The sequence below is a fragment of the Lagenorhynchus albirostris genome, chromosome 21 (genome assembly GCF_949774975.1).
Source record: "Lagenorhynchus albirostris chromosome 21, mLagAlb1.1, whole genome shotgun sequence".
NCBI lineage: Eukaryota > Metazoa > Chordata > Mammalia > Artiodactyla > Delphinidae > Lagenorhynchus > Lagenorhynchus albirostris.
Window position 1 is genome coordinate 2,667,006 of NC_083115.1, and position 15,035 is coordinate 2,682,040.

The 15,035-nt window shown below is 43.6% G+C and overlaps 1 protein-coding gene across 1 annotated transcript in view; it reads left to right on the plus strand.

The window, feature by feature from the left end:
• KAT6A (lysine acetyltransferase 6A) overlaps nucleotides 1-11,593 on the plus strand; it is a 106,851-nt gene extending 95,258 nt beyond the window's left edge. Inside the window, exons 13-17 of the mRNA XM_060136230.1 lie at nucleotides 85-316; nucleotides 1,009-1,258; nucleotides 2,675-3,292; nucleotides 6,206-6,518; nucleotides 8,601-11,593. Coding sequence (XP_059992213.1) covers nucleotides 85-316; nucleotides 1,009-1,258; nucleotides 2,675-3,292; nucleotides 6,206-6,518; nucleotides 8,601-11,275 — 4,088 coding nt within the window. The 3' untranslated portion in view covers nucleotides 11,276-11,593. The remainder of the gene's footprint in view (nucleotides 1-84; nucleotides 317-1,008; nucleotides 1,259-2,674; nucleotides 3,293-6,205; nucleotides 6,519-8,600) is intronic.
• The last annotated feature ends 3,442 nt before the right edge of the window (nucleotides 11,594-15,035 follow it).

Consider the following 15,035-nt stretch of genomic DNA (forward strand, 5'->3'; position numbering starts at 1 on the left):
GATTGTGGAAGAGGGGCTTGTTATTTTTGTAAACCGCCCTCTTTTAGGCTCTCTGACATATTTGTGATTTGGGGGTTTCTTTAGGTTATTTGTTATCAAAGCGTGAAGGCCAAGCAGGGTCTCCAGAGAAACCGTTATCCGATCTAGGTCGTCTTTCCTACATGGCTTATTGGAAAAGTGTAATATTGGAGTGCCTTTATCACCAAAACGACAAGCAAATCAGCATTAAGAAGTTAAGTAAGTTGACTGGAATCTGCCCTCAAGACATTACTTCCACACTCCACCACCTGCGAATGCTGGACTTCCGGAGTGACCAGTGAGTATCACATCCCTTTGTATAACCTTTGAAAGATAATTAGGTAGAAGGTTTTGGATCGGACAGCCAAATTATCAATTAAAGGACATAAACTAATACAAATGGTGTACTTGGTGATACTGAGACATCATTTTCCCTTCTGTATTTTATACTATTGACCATATTTTTTTTTACAACTTTTTTTCTGGTCTTCCTTCTAACTTTTGTACCTAAGCTACTGAATCTTTTATTTATTGGGAGCTCCTTCACAATACAAGAGGTAACAACTGTAGAAATAGTGTCAAATAAAATACACCCTTGATTAATTTCCATACAAATGGGACAAAAGAAATACAGGTCGAAGGAAAGACAGCTTATTACCCTTTTCTAGTGTGGTTGAGAAAAGGTCACAAAGAAAGGAGGCATTTGGGCTAGAAAGATGGAGAGTAAAAGAGTACAGGAGAGTAGCAGAAGTTTCAGAGGTGGGAAATGTGAGAATGGGAAGTGGCTGAAACAACTTCATCCCTCACTCTAGTTGAGTGTGAAGTGTTTGTCCAGTTCATATTCTGAGCCATCTCAGTGGTGGTGTCTTCCCAGGCAGGCTTTTTGTGAAGCGTTTTTATCTCCAGGGCTTTCTGAGGGCGTAGCTCCATATTCATTGTTTGGTGCTCCTTGTGCGTCGTTGATCGCTATAAACTTTTCTCTGGTTTCAGATTTGTGATTATCCGCCGGGAAAAACTGATCCAAGATCACATGGCAAAGCTTCAGCTGAATCTGCGGCCTGTGGATGTAGATCCAGAGTGTTTGCGCTGGACTCCTGTCATAGTCTCCAATTCCGTCGTCTCGGAGGAGGAGGAAGAGGAGGAGGAAGAGGAGGAGGAGGAAGAGGAGGAGGAGGAGGAGGAGGAGGAGGAGGGAGAACAGGAAGAGCCTCAGAGCCAGGAAGGAGAATTAGAGCCGAGTGTAAGGGCACGAATGGTCCCTGTTGTTGATGATACAAGAGCATGTTTTGGTTTTCATGAGTGTTTGTGATGTACCTATAATGATATCTTAAACCAACACCATAAATTCACATTAGAATTTCTGAGTTTATTTCAATGATAGAAATTTCAGGAAGACTGGGTTTTGTTTACTTCTTTCTATATTTTTAAGCCTTCTATCATTAGGAAACCTTCAAATTTGTTATAATATGTTACTTATGAGTAAATATTTCTTATCACAGTGCCAATAAGCAGCTAAATTTGAAGCTGTTTAGGAATTGAGGAATCTGAATTGAATCTAAATCTGACCATTGTTTAAAATAAAATGAAGATGCATTTTCCTTAAAACATTAAGGAAATAAACAGATGCATGTTTTCTAACAGAGCACCAAATAGTTCAGTGTCTCTAGCCATTAAAGGGTTAATGAGGGACTGTACTCCATTACATCATTTTCAGTATTTTTCTTCATGTGATGTGTACTTGTCTCTGTTCTTTTCTTATTTATTTATTTATTTTTAATTTAATTTTTTTTTTTTTCGCGGTACTCGGGCCTCTCACTGTTGTGGCCCCTCCCGTTGCAGAGCACAGGCTCCAGACGCGCAGGCTCAGTGGCCATGGCTCACGGGCCCAGCCGCTCCGCGGCATGTGGGATCTTCCCAGACCGGGGCACGAACCCGTGTCCCCTGCATCGGCAGGCGGACTCTCAACCACTGCGCCACCAGGGAAGCCCCTGTTCTTTTTTTTAAAGCAGTGCTTTTCATCCTTTAAAAATCTGTGTCCTCCTTTGATAAACATAAAGTTTCATACCCCTGTTTAGTGTAATTTTCAAAATAAAATAAAATATTCAGAATAAAATAAGTCAAAATAATTACAGAAATTTTCTTTCATTTTTTGAGCATCCTCTTTCTCTTGCCCATGCCCCAGAGTCCGTCTCCTCTGTTTATAAATTTGTTTCTGAGAAATTTCATAAACTATCTCTTTTAACATTTACCAGATTATAAGAATAATAATATTCACTTTGTTTATTGAATATGGTATTGTATAGCAGTTAAGAGCACTGACTCTTGGGTCAGACTGTCTGGGTTTATATCCCAGTTTCTTCATTTGCCATTGCATGACCTGGGGCAAGTTACTTACATTTCTTTGTGCCTCAGTTAACGTCATTTGTAAAATGGGGATATAATAATAATAATACTTCATGTAATTGGTGTGAATTATACCCATATAGTATTTAAAACAGTCCCTAACACATAAGAGATATTTGTTAGCCATTAAATAATAACTTCCTCTTTAAAGCTCTGTTTTCTTTTTTTATCTCAGTATTTAAAAGGTCAGAATAGGAGATATAACCAAATAAGACTGAAAATTAACCAGCATGGTTTTATTTTCTAACATCAGGTGGGGAAGTCTGCATCGCGTGAGAACAAAGAACAAGATTCTTATTCTTCAATAGAAAGTGAAAAGAAACCAGAAGTTACAGCACCAGCCAGTTCTACGCGTTTGAACAAACAGGTCCTTCCCCGTGACAGTCTTCCTGCCAATAATCAGCCATCTCGGAGAGGCCGCTGGAGGAGGAAGAACAGAAAAGCCCAGGAGCGCTTTGGTGATGAGGATTCAAAACTGCTTTTGGAGGAGACATCAGCTCCTCCGGAGCAGTATGGAGACTGTGAGGAAAAATCAGAAACCTGCCAAGAAGAGTACACGGAAGGCCAGGAGCAGTCGGCAGCCTCGCAGGAGCAGCCGAGCCAGGACGCGAAGCCAGACGGTCCCAAAAGAAGACCGAGTGAGGGGCTCGAGCTCTGGCGAGGACCGCTCAAGAAAAGCCCCGAGCCTCTGAAGTGTGGGCTGCCAGAAAGCCACGACAGGCTGCCCCGTCGCTACAGTGAAGGTCGCTACAGCGATGGGGACAGGGCCCTCCTGCGGGGCTGCAGCGAGAGCAGCGAGGAGGAGGGGGAGCCCGAGAGCCCGCGGTCCAGCTCGCCCCCGGTCCTCACCAAGCCCACGCTGAAGCGGAAGGTGGGGCCCGTCTCTGTGCTGTCCTGGAGTTAACCCATAGTGTGTTAGCCTTTCAGCTTCAAGCCTCAGTATGTTGCAGCATGTGATGTTCCCAGTGAGCATTTGAAATGTGCACATGACTTCTTTGGTTCGTGGGAGTTCACTTAGAAGTCACAAACTTATTTAAGGGCTGACAGACTGTTTTCAGCTTGCTAGTTTGATTTCAAAGTATGACTTTTCAGGGATTTAAAAAAAACATACAGGGACTTCCCTGGTGGTCCAGTGGTTAAGATGCTGCGCTTCCACTGCAGGGGGCACGGGTTTGATCCGTGGTTGGGGAACTAAGATCCCGCATGCCACGTAGTGTGGCCAAACACAAACAAACAAAACGTACAGATTAGAAATGTTTCTATTAGAAAAGGAGAGGAAACCACTACACAGTTCGATGGAAAGTGGGCGTAACGGTGCCCTGCATTGCGATGCTCGGAGTGAAGCCATTCTTCTCACCCCTGGTGGTACTGTCTCTCCTGTCCTCTGTCCTCCCTTCTCGCTCTCCTCTCCAACCCTCCAGTGGTTTGACTTAACTTTGTTTTAAAAGTATTTTCTAAACTACATTTCATCATCTTGCAAAGGTTGAATGATAGCCAGATCGTTAGTAAACGCTGTGTGATGATGACAATGAATTCTGTTAATCTGTATACCAGAAATCTCCCAGGCTATGGGGTGAACTTTAAACATTGCTGCAGACCAGCCAGACTGAAGTGTGTCAGCTCTGGATGAGCCATTCTGTGCTAGTGAGGTACAGCTTTCATCCAGAGCAATAAAATCATTCTTTTCCTTAGCAGAACCTTTAAAAAAAAAAAGAAGATAGGGCTGTTTATTAAAGAATGAGCTTTCCATTTTAGAAGAGTTTTAGATTTACAAATTTATTGCAAAGAAAGTACAAAGAGTTCCTATATTCCCCAGTTTCCCCTATTATTAACCTTTTACCTTGGTATGGTACATTTGTCACAGTGAACCAGTACTGATGCCTTTCTAGCTAGAGTCCATACTTCATTCAGCTTTCCTCTGTTTTCCCTAATGTCCTCTCCTGCCCCAGCACACCACCTTACGTTTAGTCGTCATGTCTCTTTAGGCCCCCTTCTTGTTGTTGACAGTTTCTCAGACTACTTGTTTTTGAAGGCCTTGCCAGGTTTGAGGAGTACTGGCTAGATTCTGTAGAACGCCCCTTATGATAGTAAAATGGGGTGATGGGTTTTGGGGAAGAAGGCCCCAGAGGTAAAGTGCCATTCTCATCACATCATATAAGGGTATCTGCCGTCAGTCCATACCGATTACCAAATACAAGGGTATTTGCTGTCAGTGTGACTTCTCACTGTTCACGTTCACATTAACCCCGGTCGCCTGGCTCCAGGTATCAGGTTTGTCAGGTTTCTCTACTGTAAAGTTACTCCTTTTTTCAAACTCTTTTCCATACTGTATTCTTTGGAAGGAAGTTACTGCCTACAGCCCACACTTAAGGTACAGGGAGTTATGCTCTACTCCCTAAGAGCAGAATATCGTGTTAATTATTTGGAATTCTGTTTGGGGGATTTATCCATTTTCCCCCATCTATTTCTTGATTCAGGCATTTATTTATATCAGTATGGACTCATAGATATTTACTTTATACTTCAAGTTATAATCCAGTTCTACCATCTTACTAATTTGTTGCTCAAATTGTTCCAGCCTTGGCCATGAGGAACTCTTTCAGTTTTGCTCCTGTGTCTCTTCAACATACATACCGTCAACATTGTGAAGTGTTTTTGGTTTGTTTTGTTTTGAGCACTTCGTTACATTCTGGTTCTACAAAATGTTCCAGGTTCATCTTGTGTATTTCATGCCCCAGTCCTAGGATCAGCCATTTCTCCTCAGAGCAAGTCCATGTTTAACCTAGTTTGAAAATTGTGTTCTCAACTAGAAAACTAGTAAATTTGAAGTGAAGAAAAAATGATTAACCTGCTGTTCGTTACGTGACCATGAAGAATATATCTTTGCCATCCTAGGCTTGTATTGCCTTTTTATAAAATAAAATTGTGCTATTTGCCTGTGTAAAAAGAGAATATTATAACAGGCAGTGAGATCATGTACAGGATACTTTTGAAGTTTTTGAAGAGATTCACTTGACTAGGAGTCAGAAACTGTTTTACAGCCATTTCTCTACTGACTGGATATGACCTTAAAGCAAGTTCTGTAAATTCTCTGGCCTCTCTAGAATGAGGGGATTGAATTAGATCAGTTTGGGTGATACAGTATTATTTTGTGATATCTTTCATGTGATTCAAGGTGTTAAATCAACCCTAGTACAAAATTGTGCCTAATGTACCAGGTCCCAGTAACAGAGTTATTTTACTTCTGAATGCTCACGGACACCAAGGAGACCGGTACCCATTCCCAGGCTCCACTGTAACTCTTTGTGGATAGCCTATGAAAATGGTGTACAGCCTTCCTGATGGTTCTGCTGACCTGCACAGTGGAGCTGTGAGACGAAGAGTGTTTTATTTCTTTTTTTCTTTTGAGGAAAAGAGAAGTTAAGGGACTAGTCACTGTGTCATTTCTGAAATAGGCAGCTTCCCTAGGGTGCTAAATTTAACTGAACTGTTAGTAAGGGAATGTTAATATCTGCTCTGTAGGCATGCCTGTCTATTCTTTTACAAAGTTGTATTCAGTGATACTTTGTATCTGTGACACTTTATGTATGTATAGTGTCTTACTATAGTATTTTTTATCTTTTACTATAGTATTTTGAAATAATATTCAAAATGTCTTTTGGCAAACGGCCTATTCATTTTGTATGTGCTAATTCTAGCAGGTTTAAAAACTATTAATCATGTTACTAATGGAAATGATAGCATTCATTACTGTAAATAAAGTGCTCCTTTCTCTTTTAAATAGAAACCAATTCTTCACCGAAGAAGGCGAGTCCGAAAGCGCAAACACCACAATAGCAGTGTGGTCACAGAAACCATTTCTGAGACCACGGAGGTCTTAGACGAGCCTTTTGAAGACTCTGACTCCGAGAGGCCGATGCCAAGATTAGAACCCACATTTGAGATTGACCAGGAGGAAGAGGAAGAGGATGAGAACGAGCTCTTCTCTCAAGGGTACTTCCGTCACTTGTCCTCACAGGACGTTCTCAGGTGTCGACCCACTTCTAAGAGGAAGTCTAAAGACAGAGACGAAGACGAAGATTCAGATGATGCTGACGGTATGTTTCGCAGAGCTGTTGCTTACTGTGGTTTTCTTGTTGTGAAAGATACAGCAGTGATAGTGGCAAACCTCCAATAGAGAGGGCTGAAAGGCAGACACGACCCACTGGGCAAGTGCAGAATGACTTGCAGCCTCTGAAGAGTTGTATCAAGTGTACTCATCCTCATTTTCTCACTTAGTCTTCTGTCCTTTTATAAAAGTGCTTTTTCATAGTTCCCCCTTCAACTCAAGACCTATTTTTGCCTCTGCAGAAAATATCTTGCTGTTAGGAAATTGTTCTTTTGCCTGCTCCTTTCTCGGCCATTATCTGAATCTTTAGTCAATGGGTATATTAGACTTAGCATCAGGAAGATATTTAATTAATAACCTTTTAATGGAATGTGCAGTCTATAGACCTGGCCTGTTTTGCTAATTGTGTATGCTCAGTGCTTAAAATAGGCACTCAGTAAATATTGTTAAATGACTAAGTGCTTAGAAGTGGTTCTCAAATAAGGTCAGATTCATGTAAATTGGACTTGCTTCAAATCTGTTCCTGAATCATATCTCTAATATGTCTTACTCAACAAGTAGTTAAATTTCTGATAAAAATGGTAACAGTACCTCAAAATAAGTTAAATTTTATGGCATAGCTAAAAATCCACTGATTAGACTTGTTGTCATTTCCTTTTTAGAGATGAAGAAAATGGGCTTATATATGACTTGGGTCCCAAACTAGCTGTTCACGTCTAGCCTAAAGTTTCTGCCCATGTGTCGTGCTGCTTCCGTCTGCAGGGCTTGCCTTGCTGGGGTCAGATTGAGCTGCTTTGCTTTGCTGGGTGAATTTGTAGGAATCTTGTCCATGCTTGGTACATAAGCCTATAGCTTTTATGTACTAACCAGTTGGGCTTTTATTCTCCTTTTAAAAATAAATTCACTCAATTTCAAATCTAGTAGACAACTTGCATTTTCTTCAGTCTCATAGTTTTGTATAATAAATACTTTTAATATAGTAATGACTAAGTTTTTTGCTTTATCGTGCATGATTTTCCAGAATTTTACTATGTTCTATTTTGAGATGTATAACTAGGAAGCTAAAAATTTATTTTGTAAAACATATGGCACTTTAGTAAAATTCTGTCTTGGATCATCATAGATTAAAATAGTATCCTATAAGTTCCTGTTGGACAAATTTTTCTCTAATGTAGACATTTCCTTTGTTTATTTTCAGGTTGTTACTGCTAACTACCTTTTCAGTCCCACCAGTGCCCCTCCCCCTCAATTCTATTAAAAAATAGGATTTGCTGGTCTTCTCTTTAAAAATTAATGGGAAATGTGGATGTACTTAATACCACACCAAACTGTACACCTAAAAATGTTAAAATGGTAAATTTTATGCTGTGCATATTTATAGTTTTTAGAAATAGAAGAAATCAATGGGGAGAAAATAATGCTAATAATCAAATTTATTTCTAATAAACCATTGTCATTGGTACATTAACTTTTGCTTCAGGTCAGGATTTGTCCAGGACTACATGCCTTGCAGCTCTTCCTATACAAACACAACATTGGCTGGGAACTGTTGGTGTAGGGTTGCTCAAACATGGCCTGGAGTAATTGGCTTGATATTACCTGAAGTAGTGATTTTGTAGAAACTAAGAAAACCAGAGCAATAATATAAATTGCGAACAGGGGTGGGGGGAAAGAAGGAGAAATGAGCTGATGTGTAATTTACACAATAAAGACAGCTTGTCTAAAGTAGCTGTAGGAACTATTTAGTATTTGCATCCTTATAAAGCTTATTTCCATTTTAAAGATGGTGAAACTGAATATTAAGAGTAACTCTCCAAAGCCATGCAGTTGGTGATGATAAACTTGAACCTAGTGGGTGGGCCAGGATCCTCTCGTTGTTCTGCCGGTTCACTGTGTGACTTTAGAGGATATCATGGAATGGGTGTCTCCTTTAGATCCTTAACTTGAAAGTGAAGATAGGAGTTCAGGATGATTATTAAAATCATTTCTGTTGCACGTGTGGTCTCAGAAAGAGGCACTAAAAAATACAAGACCCTGTAATCTGTTTTTATTTTTTATCCCTCCTGTGCAGACACTCCTATCCTAAAGCCAGTATCTCTTTTGAGAAAATGTGATGTGAAGGATTCTCCACTTGAGCCAGATACGTCCACGCCCACGAAAAAGAAGAAGGGATGGCCCAAGGGCAAGAGCCGCAAACCAGTCCACTGGAAGAAAAGACCTGGTCGCAAGCCGGGACTTAAGCTGAATCGGGAGCTGGCAGCCGTTTCTACTCGAGAATGCGTTGTTGAGCCTGTTGTCCCCCTTCCTGAGCCTGGACGTGAACCCCAAGTTCAAGAGAACCAGGAAGCTGTTGGACCACGAGAAGACTTGCCTTTAAGGGAGGAAAGGAAGGAAGGGGAGGAGCTGCCCCTGGAAGCGGAGGAGGGGGAGGAAGGGGAGGAGGAGGAGGACACCACCAGCAGTGACGTCAGGGCAGCCTCTCCGGCAGACAGTTGCAGCCCCGAGACCGGAGCCAAGGGGCCTGAGGTGGGTGAGGAGGAGGAGGAGCCCCGCGCCCCTATGGGGCAGCAGCCATCGGAGGAGGGGCCGCAGGACCTGGCTCAGCGTGCACGTGAGGAGGAGGAGGAGGAGGAAGAGGAGGAGGAGGACGCCGCCGTGGAGACCCAGCAGAGCGAAGACCGCGATGCGGATGATGAGGACGACGGCCACCTGGAGTCCACAGAGAAGAAGGGGCCGGAGGAGCAGCCGGCTGGGGGCGACGTCAAGGAGGAGCACGGTGGCCAGGAGTCTTTTTTAGATCCTGATGTGCACAGCAGTCGGGAGCACGCAAAAGACAAGGAGGAGACAGAGCCGGATTCCGAAGAGGAGCAGACTTCCCACGAAGCATCCGTGGTCTCGGAGCACATGCCAGGCTCTGAGGACGACCACGAGGAGGACTCCCACTCTAAAGAAGAGCTGCTGCAGCTGAAAGAGGAGGCGGAGATCCCTCACAGTGACCTGGATCTGGAAACCGTGCAGGCCGTGCAGTCTTTGACTCAGGAGGAGAGCAGCGAGCATGAGGGCGCCTACCAGGACTGCGAGGAAACCCTGGCGGCCTGTCAGACCCTGCAGAGCTACACCCAGGCCGACGAGGACCCGCAGCTGCCCCTGGTGGAGGACTGCCACGCCTCGGAGCACAACAGCCCGCTGTCTTCTGTCCAGTCCCACCCCAGCCAGTCGGTGCGCTCGGTCGGCAGTCCCAGCGTGCCTGCCCTCGAAGGGGGCTACACCCAGATCAGCCCGGAGCAAGGATCCCTGTCCGCGCCGTCTATGCAGAACATGGAGACCAGCCCCATGATGGATGTGCCTTCCGTATCGGACCACTCCCAGCAGGTGGTGGACAGCGGCTTCAGCGACCTGGGCAGCATCGAGAGCACCACGGAGAACTATGAGAACCCCAGCAGTTACGACTCCACTATGGGCGGCAGCATCTGCGGGAACAGCTCCTCCCAGAGCAGCTGCTCCTATGGCGGCCTGTCGTCCTCCAGCAGCCTCACCCAGAACAGCTGCGTGGTCACCCAGCAGATGGCCGGCGTGGGCAGCAGCTGCAGCCTGATGCCGCAGAGCAGCGTCCCGCCCGCCGCCGCCACCTGCAGCATCAAGTCCCCTCAGAGCTGCGCAGTGGAGCGGCCTCCCAGCACCCAGCAGCCACCGCCGCCCCAGCCGCCCCCGCAAGCGCCGCCCGCCCCGCCGCCGGCCCCGCCGCCCCCGCCACCGCCGCCGGCCCCGCAACCGCCGCCCCCGCCCCCGCAGCCCCAGCCCCCGGCCCCGCCGCCACAGCAGCAGCAGCCCCCGCTGTCCCAGTGCAGCATGAACAGCAGTTTCACCCCAGCGCCCATGATCATGGAGATCCCAGAATCTGGAAGCACGGGGAACATCAGCATCTACGAGAGGATCCCTGGGGACTTCGGGGCCGGCAGCTACTCCCAGCCGTCAGCCACCTTCAGTCTAGCCAAGTTGCAGCAGCTGACCAACACCATTATGGACCCTCATGCCATGCCTTATAGCCATTCTCCTGCTGTGACTTCCTATGCAACCAGTGTTTCTTTGTCCAACACGGGACTGGCTCAGCTGGCTCCGTCGCACCCCTTGGCTGGGACCCCTCAAGCACAAGCCACCATGACGCCGCCCCCGAACTTGGCCTCCACTACCATGAACCTCACGTCCCCTCTGCTGCAGTGCAACATGTCTGCCACCAACATTGGCATTCCCCACACTCAGAGGCTGCAAGGGCAGATGCCAGTCAAGGGGCACATCTCCATCCGCTCCAAGTCCGCGCCCCTGCCCTCCGCGGCAGCTCACCAGCAGCAGCTGTATGGCCGCAGCCCACCTGCGGTCGCCATGCAGGCTGGCCCTCGTGCGTTGGCTGTTCAGCGTGGCATGAACATGGGGGTTAATTTGATGCCAACCCCCGCCTATAATGTCAATTCCATGAATATGAACACCTTGAACGCCATGAACAGCTATCGGATGACGCAGCCCATGATGAACAGCAGTTACCATAGTAACCCTGCCTACATGAACCAGACAGCACAGTATCCTATGCAGATGCAGATGGGGATGATGGGGAGCCAGGCCTATACCCAGCAGCCTATGCAGCCAAACCCTCATGGAAACATGATGTACACGGGCCCCTCCCATCACAGCTACATGAACGCTGCTGGCGTGCCCAAGCAGTCACTCAACGGACCTTACATGAGAAGATGAGCAAGACGAACTTGCAGTTAAAAACTTAAATATATATAAATAAAGGAACCTTTTATACTGACAAACCAGAGAAAAATGGACCTTTTTTCCAGTTAAAATATTGCTGTAGATTTAGAGGAATTTTTCTTTGGTTTATTTTATTTTTTAGAAAACCTGGTCTTCTCTTTTTTGGGGGGTTCATTTTGTTCTGGGTTTTGGTTTTCTTCACAATCTTGAACATTTTACAATAGAACTCATCTAAAAATGGATTTGGGGATGGGGAAACATGCACAAAAATCTTTTCATAATTAAAAAGAGCCTTACTTTCTTTACACACCACATGGACAGACTTTGTGTAAGAGTGAATTATCTTTATTTTATTTTAAGATGTATGTTTCCCCTCAGTGTTTGCAGCTCCCAATGTTGTCATTTTTAAATGTTATATATACATCTCGAGGGTTAGCCAGACCCTTTCCTCCACACCCAGCCTTTCATTCCCTACTTCATTCCAGCAGGAGGCACTTATGGGAGACTCGGACGGGGACATGGAGAACAACCCAAGCTCCTTAAACTTATTATTATTGTTAATATTATTATTATTATTAATAAAGTGAGGCAGGAAAATGCTTCTTCTCTTAAAATCCCCTCCACTCCCTACACACACACAAACACACACACACACACACACCTCTTGAAACCTTTCCACAAGAATGTTTCTATAAGTGAACTTCATTGAAATGTTTGTTTTTCTTAAATCAAGTGTAATATAATTTTTTTTTAAACTACTCCCACTCAGCACTCAGAGACACAAAAATACTGTAAGTCTCAGTTAACAGCGGAATCTCAGAGGAAAGCTGTTTGCAGTCCTAATCCAGCCTTGGAGGAATAGATGGTCAATTAACAATCAAAAAGAGGCAGTTAACCTCTTGTTTTTTACCACCTGGTGAATCAGCCATACGCACATATTCCACGCAGCCTCTTGTTTTTAGTATGTACTTTGAGATGCCAAGGGTCTTGATTCTTGAGCCTTTGACTCTGATTAAACTCAAACAGCAGTCCCCAGTGATTAGCCTCTTACATTCTCACGTAAAGCGTTGGTGGATGACTGTACATGTCAGTGATTTGAGAAATACCTGACTAACCTTTGACACTGTTTACTTTGTGTTGGAAGAGATGACGCAGAATGTGTGTCGTGAGGGAGATCGTGGTGTGAGTTTTATAGCTACTTCAGTGATACATACCTCTAGTTTTCCTTTGTCTTTTGAGATCCTGAGTTCCTCCCCTGTGAATCAGAGTGCGCCAGCCCCTCTCCTGTGAGTGGCTGAAGAGAAGAGGGATTAAACCAACCACCAGCATAGTAGGGCAAATCTGGACAGCAGGGTTTTAGCAGGCTCCTGTGTTGCTCCCAGCTTCATTCTCTTTTCTCTTGTGCAGCCAGTTCGCCCATTCTCTTCTTGTTACTTGCTCCAGGGATAGGTAAAAAAAAAATATATATATATATATATATATGTATATGTATATATATATATACATATATACGTTCCATCATTAGAAGATGGAGACTATTATACCACTTGTTATGTGCAGTCAAATATCCAAAAGGGGGAAGTACTGCTTAAAGAAATATCTGTAAGCATTAAATTCTCTCCTTTATTTGTACATTTTATATAGATAAATTTTTGAAGTACAAATTAGGCATTAAATTTTTTCAAATGCACAGGTTTGTTGGGTTTTTTTATACACTTTAATTGACTTTCTCAATTAAACGTGTTAGGTAGAAAAAGGCAGAATTCCACATCTTACCGCTATCGATTCTGAGCATGTGCAAGGCTGTGTAGGACCCAGTTTCTCTGTATATACTGTTCCAGTTCCCAGTCCTCTGTGTAGAACGTGCACTGTGCTGCCCTCTGCCTACTCTTCGGCGCTGTCATTGCTTCCTGGTTGGGGTGGGGACGGGGTGGGTCGGGAGGGAGGGAGGTGTATTGGGAGGAGGGTGGGTCAAGGCAGAAGGAGAAGCTGTTGAAATGAGGGCCGTGAATTCAGTTTCTGTTGGTTTGCGGTTGTGTTTGGGTTTGTTTCTTTAAAAAAAAAAAAATTTCAATCAGGCAGCTCCCTTTTCCACAAGCCTTTTTGTGACTTTAGAACTATTGTAGAGAAAATGTTCTTTTCTATATTATAAAAGAAATTATCCAACACAGTAATATTGGTACCTGTCATTTTTTCACTTCTGTTTAAAAAAATGTATTTTTAGCAAGATAACTTGGGTAATCTTCTAAAAAAAGAAATTTAAAAACTCACTGTTAGTGACTTTGATGCCTTTTAAAATAAGAGCTTTTTCATTTCATTCCATCTTTAAAATTTTTTATCTTTGTTGTAGAATATTAAAAACTATTTTAAGAAAGATAAAAATTCTCTTTAAAGAGATCTCTAGAGTGTGTGAATAGAGCTCCAGATGCCTCTAAAAGCCGCATGTACAAATGAAGCTAAGTCTATTCCTGTCTGTTTATATTTGCTTTTCCTGTTTTGTAACCTCTTTGTACTTTGTTCATGGTGACTCGTAAGCTAAGGGGAAGGGGTGCCTAGATGCCTTTGTACTTCTCCATGTCACGTGCTCCTGGGCCAGCTGGTCTCCTTCCTCTCCTGTATGTAATATCACTTTTTTTCCCCCTTTCTAGCAAGTACTTTCAAAAGAACTCTGTACATTTTAACATTAAAAAAAAAATAAATTATGTTGAGCCATTTTGGATGTCTGTCTTGCATGTGGAATTTTTCTCCCAAGTGTTTCAAATTCTGATTCTTTTTCTACACACAGAGACTTAGAAATATAAGCCTTTTCATGTTCTTCTTTATGTAGCAAGTATAAGTTTATGACCTTTGAAATTTCAGTTTTCACTCATAATGTGTTTCAGTGCCAAGAATATAGATGGTTTTCCCTTTTCCAAAGAAAATGGTATTATAACCTCACTTTGGATTTTTTAGGGAAACCCATTTGAAAACCTTCTAAAGAGATTGTAATTCCTCCAACCAAAAAAAGGAAATACAGTTGCAATAACAAGTAGCTCCCACTTGGAACAAAGTGTTTTTTCTCATTTCAGTTGACTTGATTATGTAATCTAGGAAGATTTGCCAGAAATCCGGGCCCTAAATACTGATGATCTTTTCTGATGCGTTCTGAGTTAATGTGCTCGCCTCTCATCATTAACAACTTTGCATATAAGGCAGATTCCAGAATTAGATTTAGCTTTGGGAAGCTAACAGCTTCCTGGGGTACAGGGGTGAGGCAGACACAGGTTTTCATGCCCTCCTGACTTGATCTGCTGTTCCTTGCCGCTGAGTTAGGAATTTAGGAAGTGATGTGAACACTGTCTGTAGCAGGCGTTTGTTCTAAACTTTGTGCCATTGAAGTTTTAGGCCATAGAGTCATGTCATCTCCGGAAAATAAATGGCTTGTCTCCCTTGATTTCTTGCTTCATAGTCACAGTTTGAGCCCAAGACTGCCACTGCTCTACGCAGTTACTAGTGAATTGTCCCAAAGACATACTGCCTTTGCTACTGCAAACTACCTGCTTTAAGTGAGTTCAGCATAACAACAATTATGATTTTTCTACAAGGAGGTGATGTGACCAAGGAATATACTACAGATTTCATTGAAGTGCTAACAACCCTCACTATGTATTACATGTAAACTGTAACTTGAGGAATCTCATGTGTAGCCAACGCTCTCCTTTACCGTCTACATCTGGCCTTTTCACTCTCAGAAGGTACATGTTGGGGGAATCGG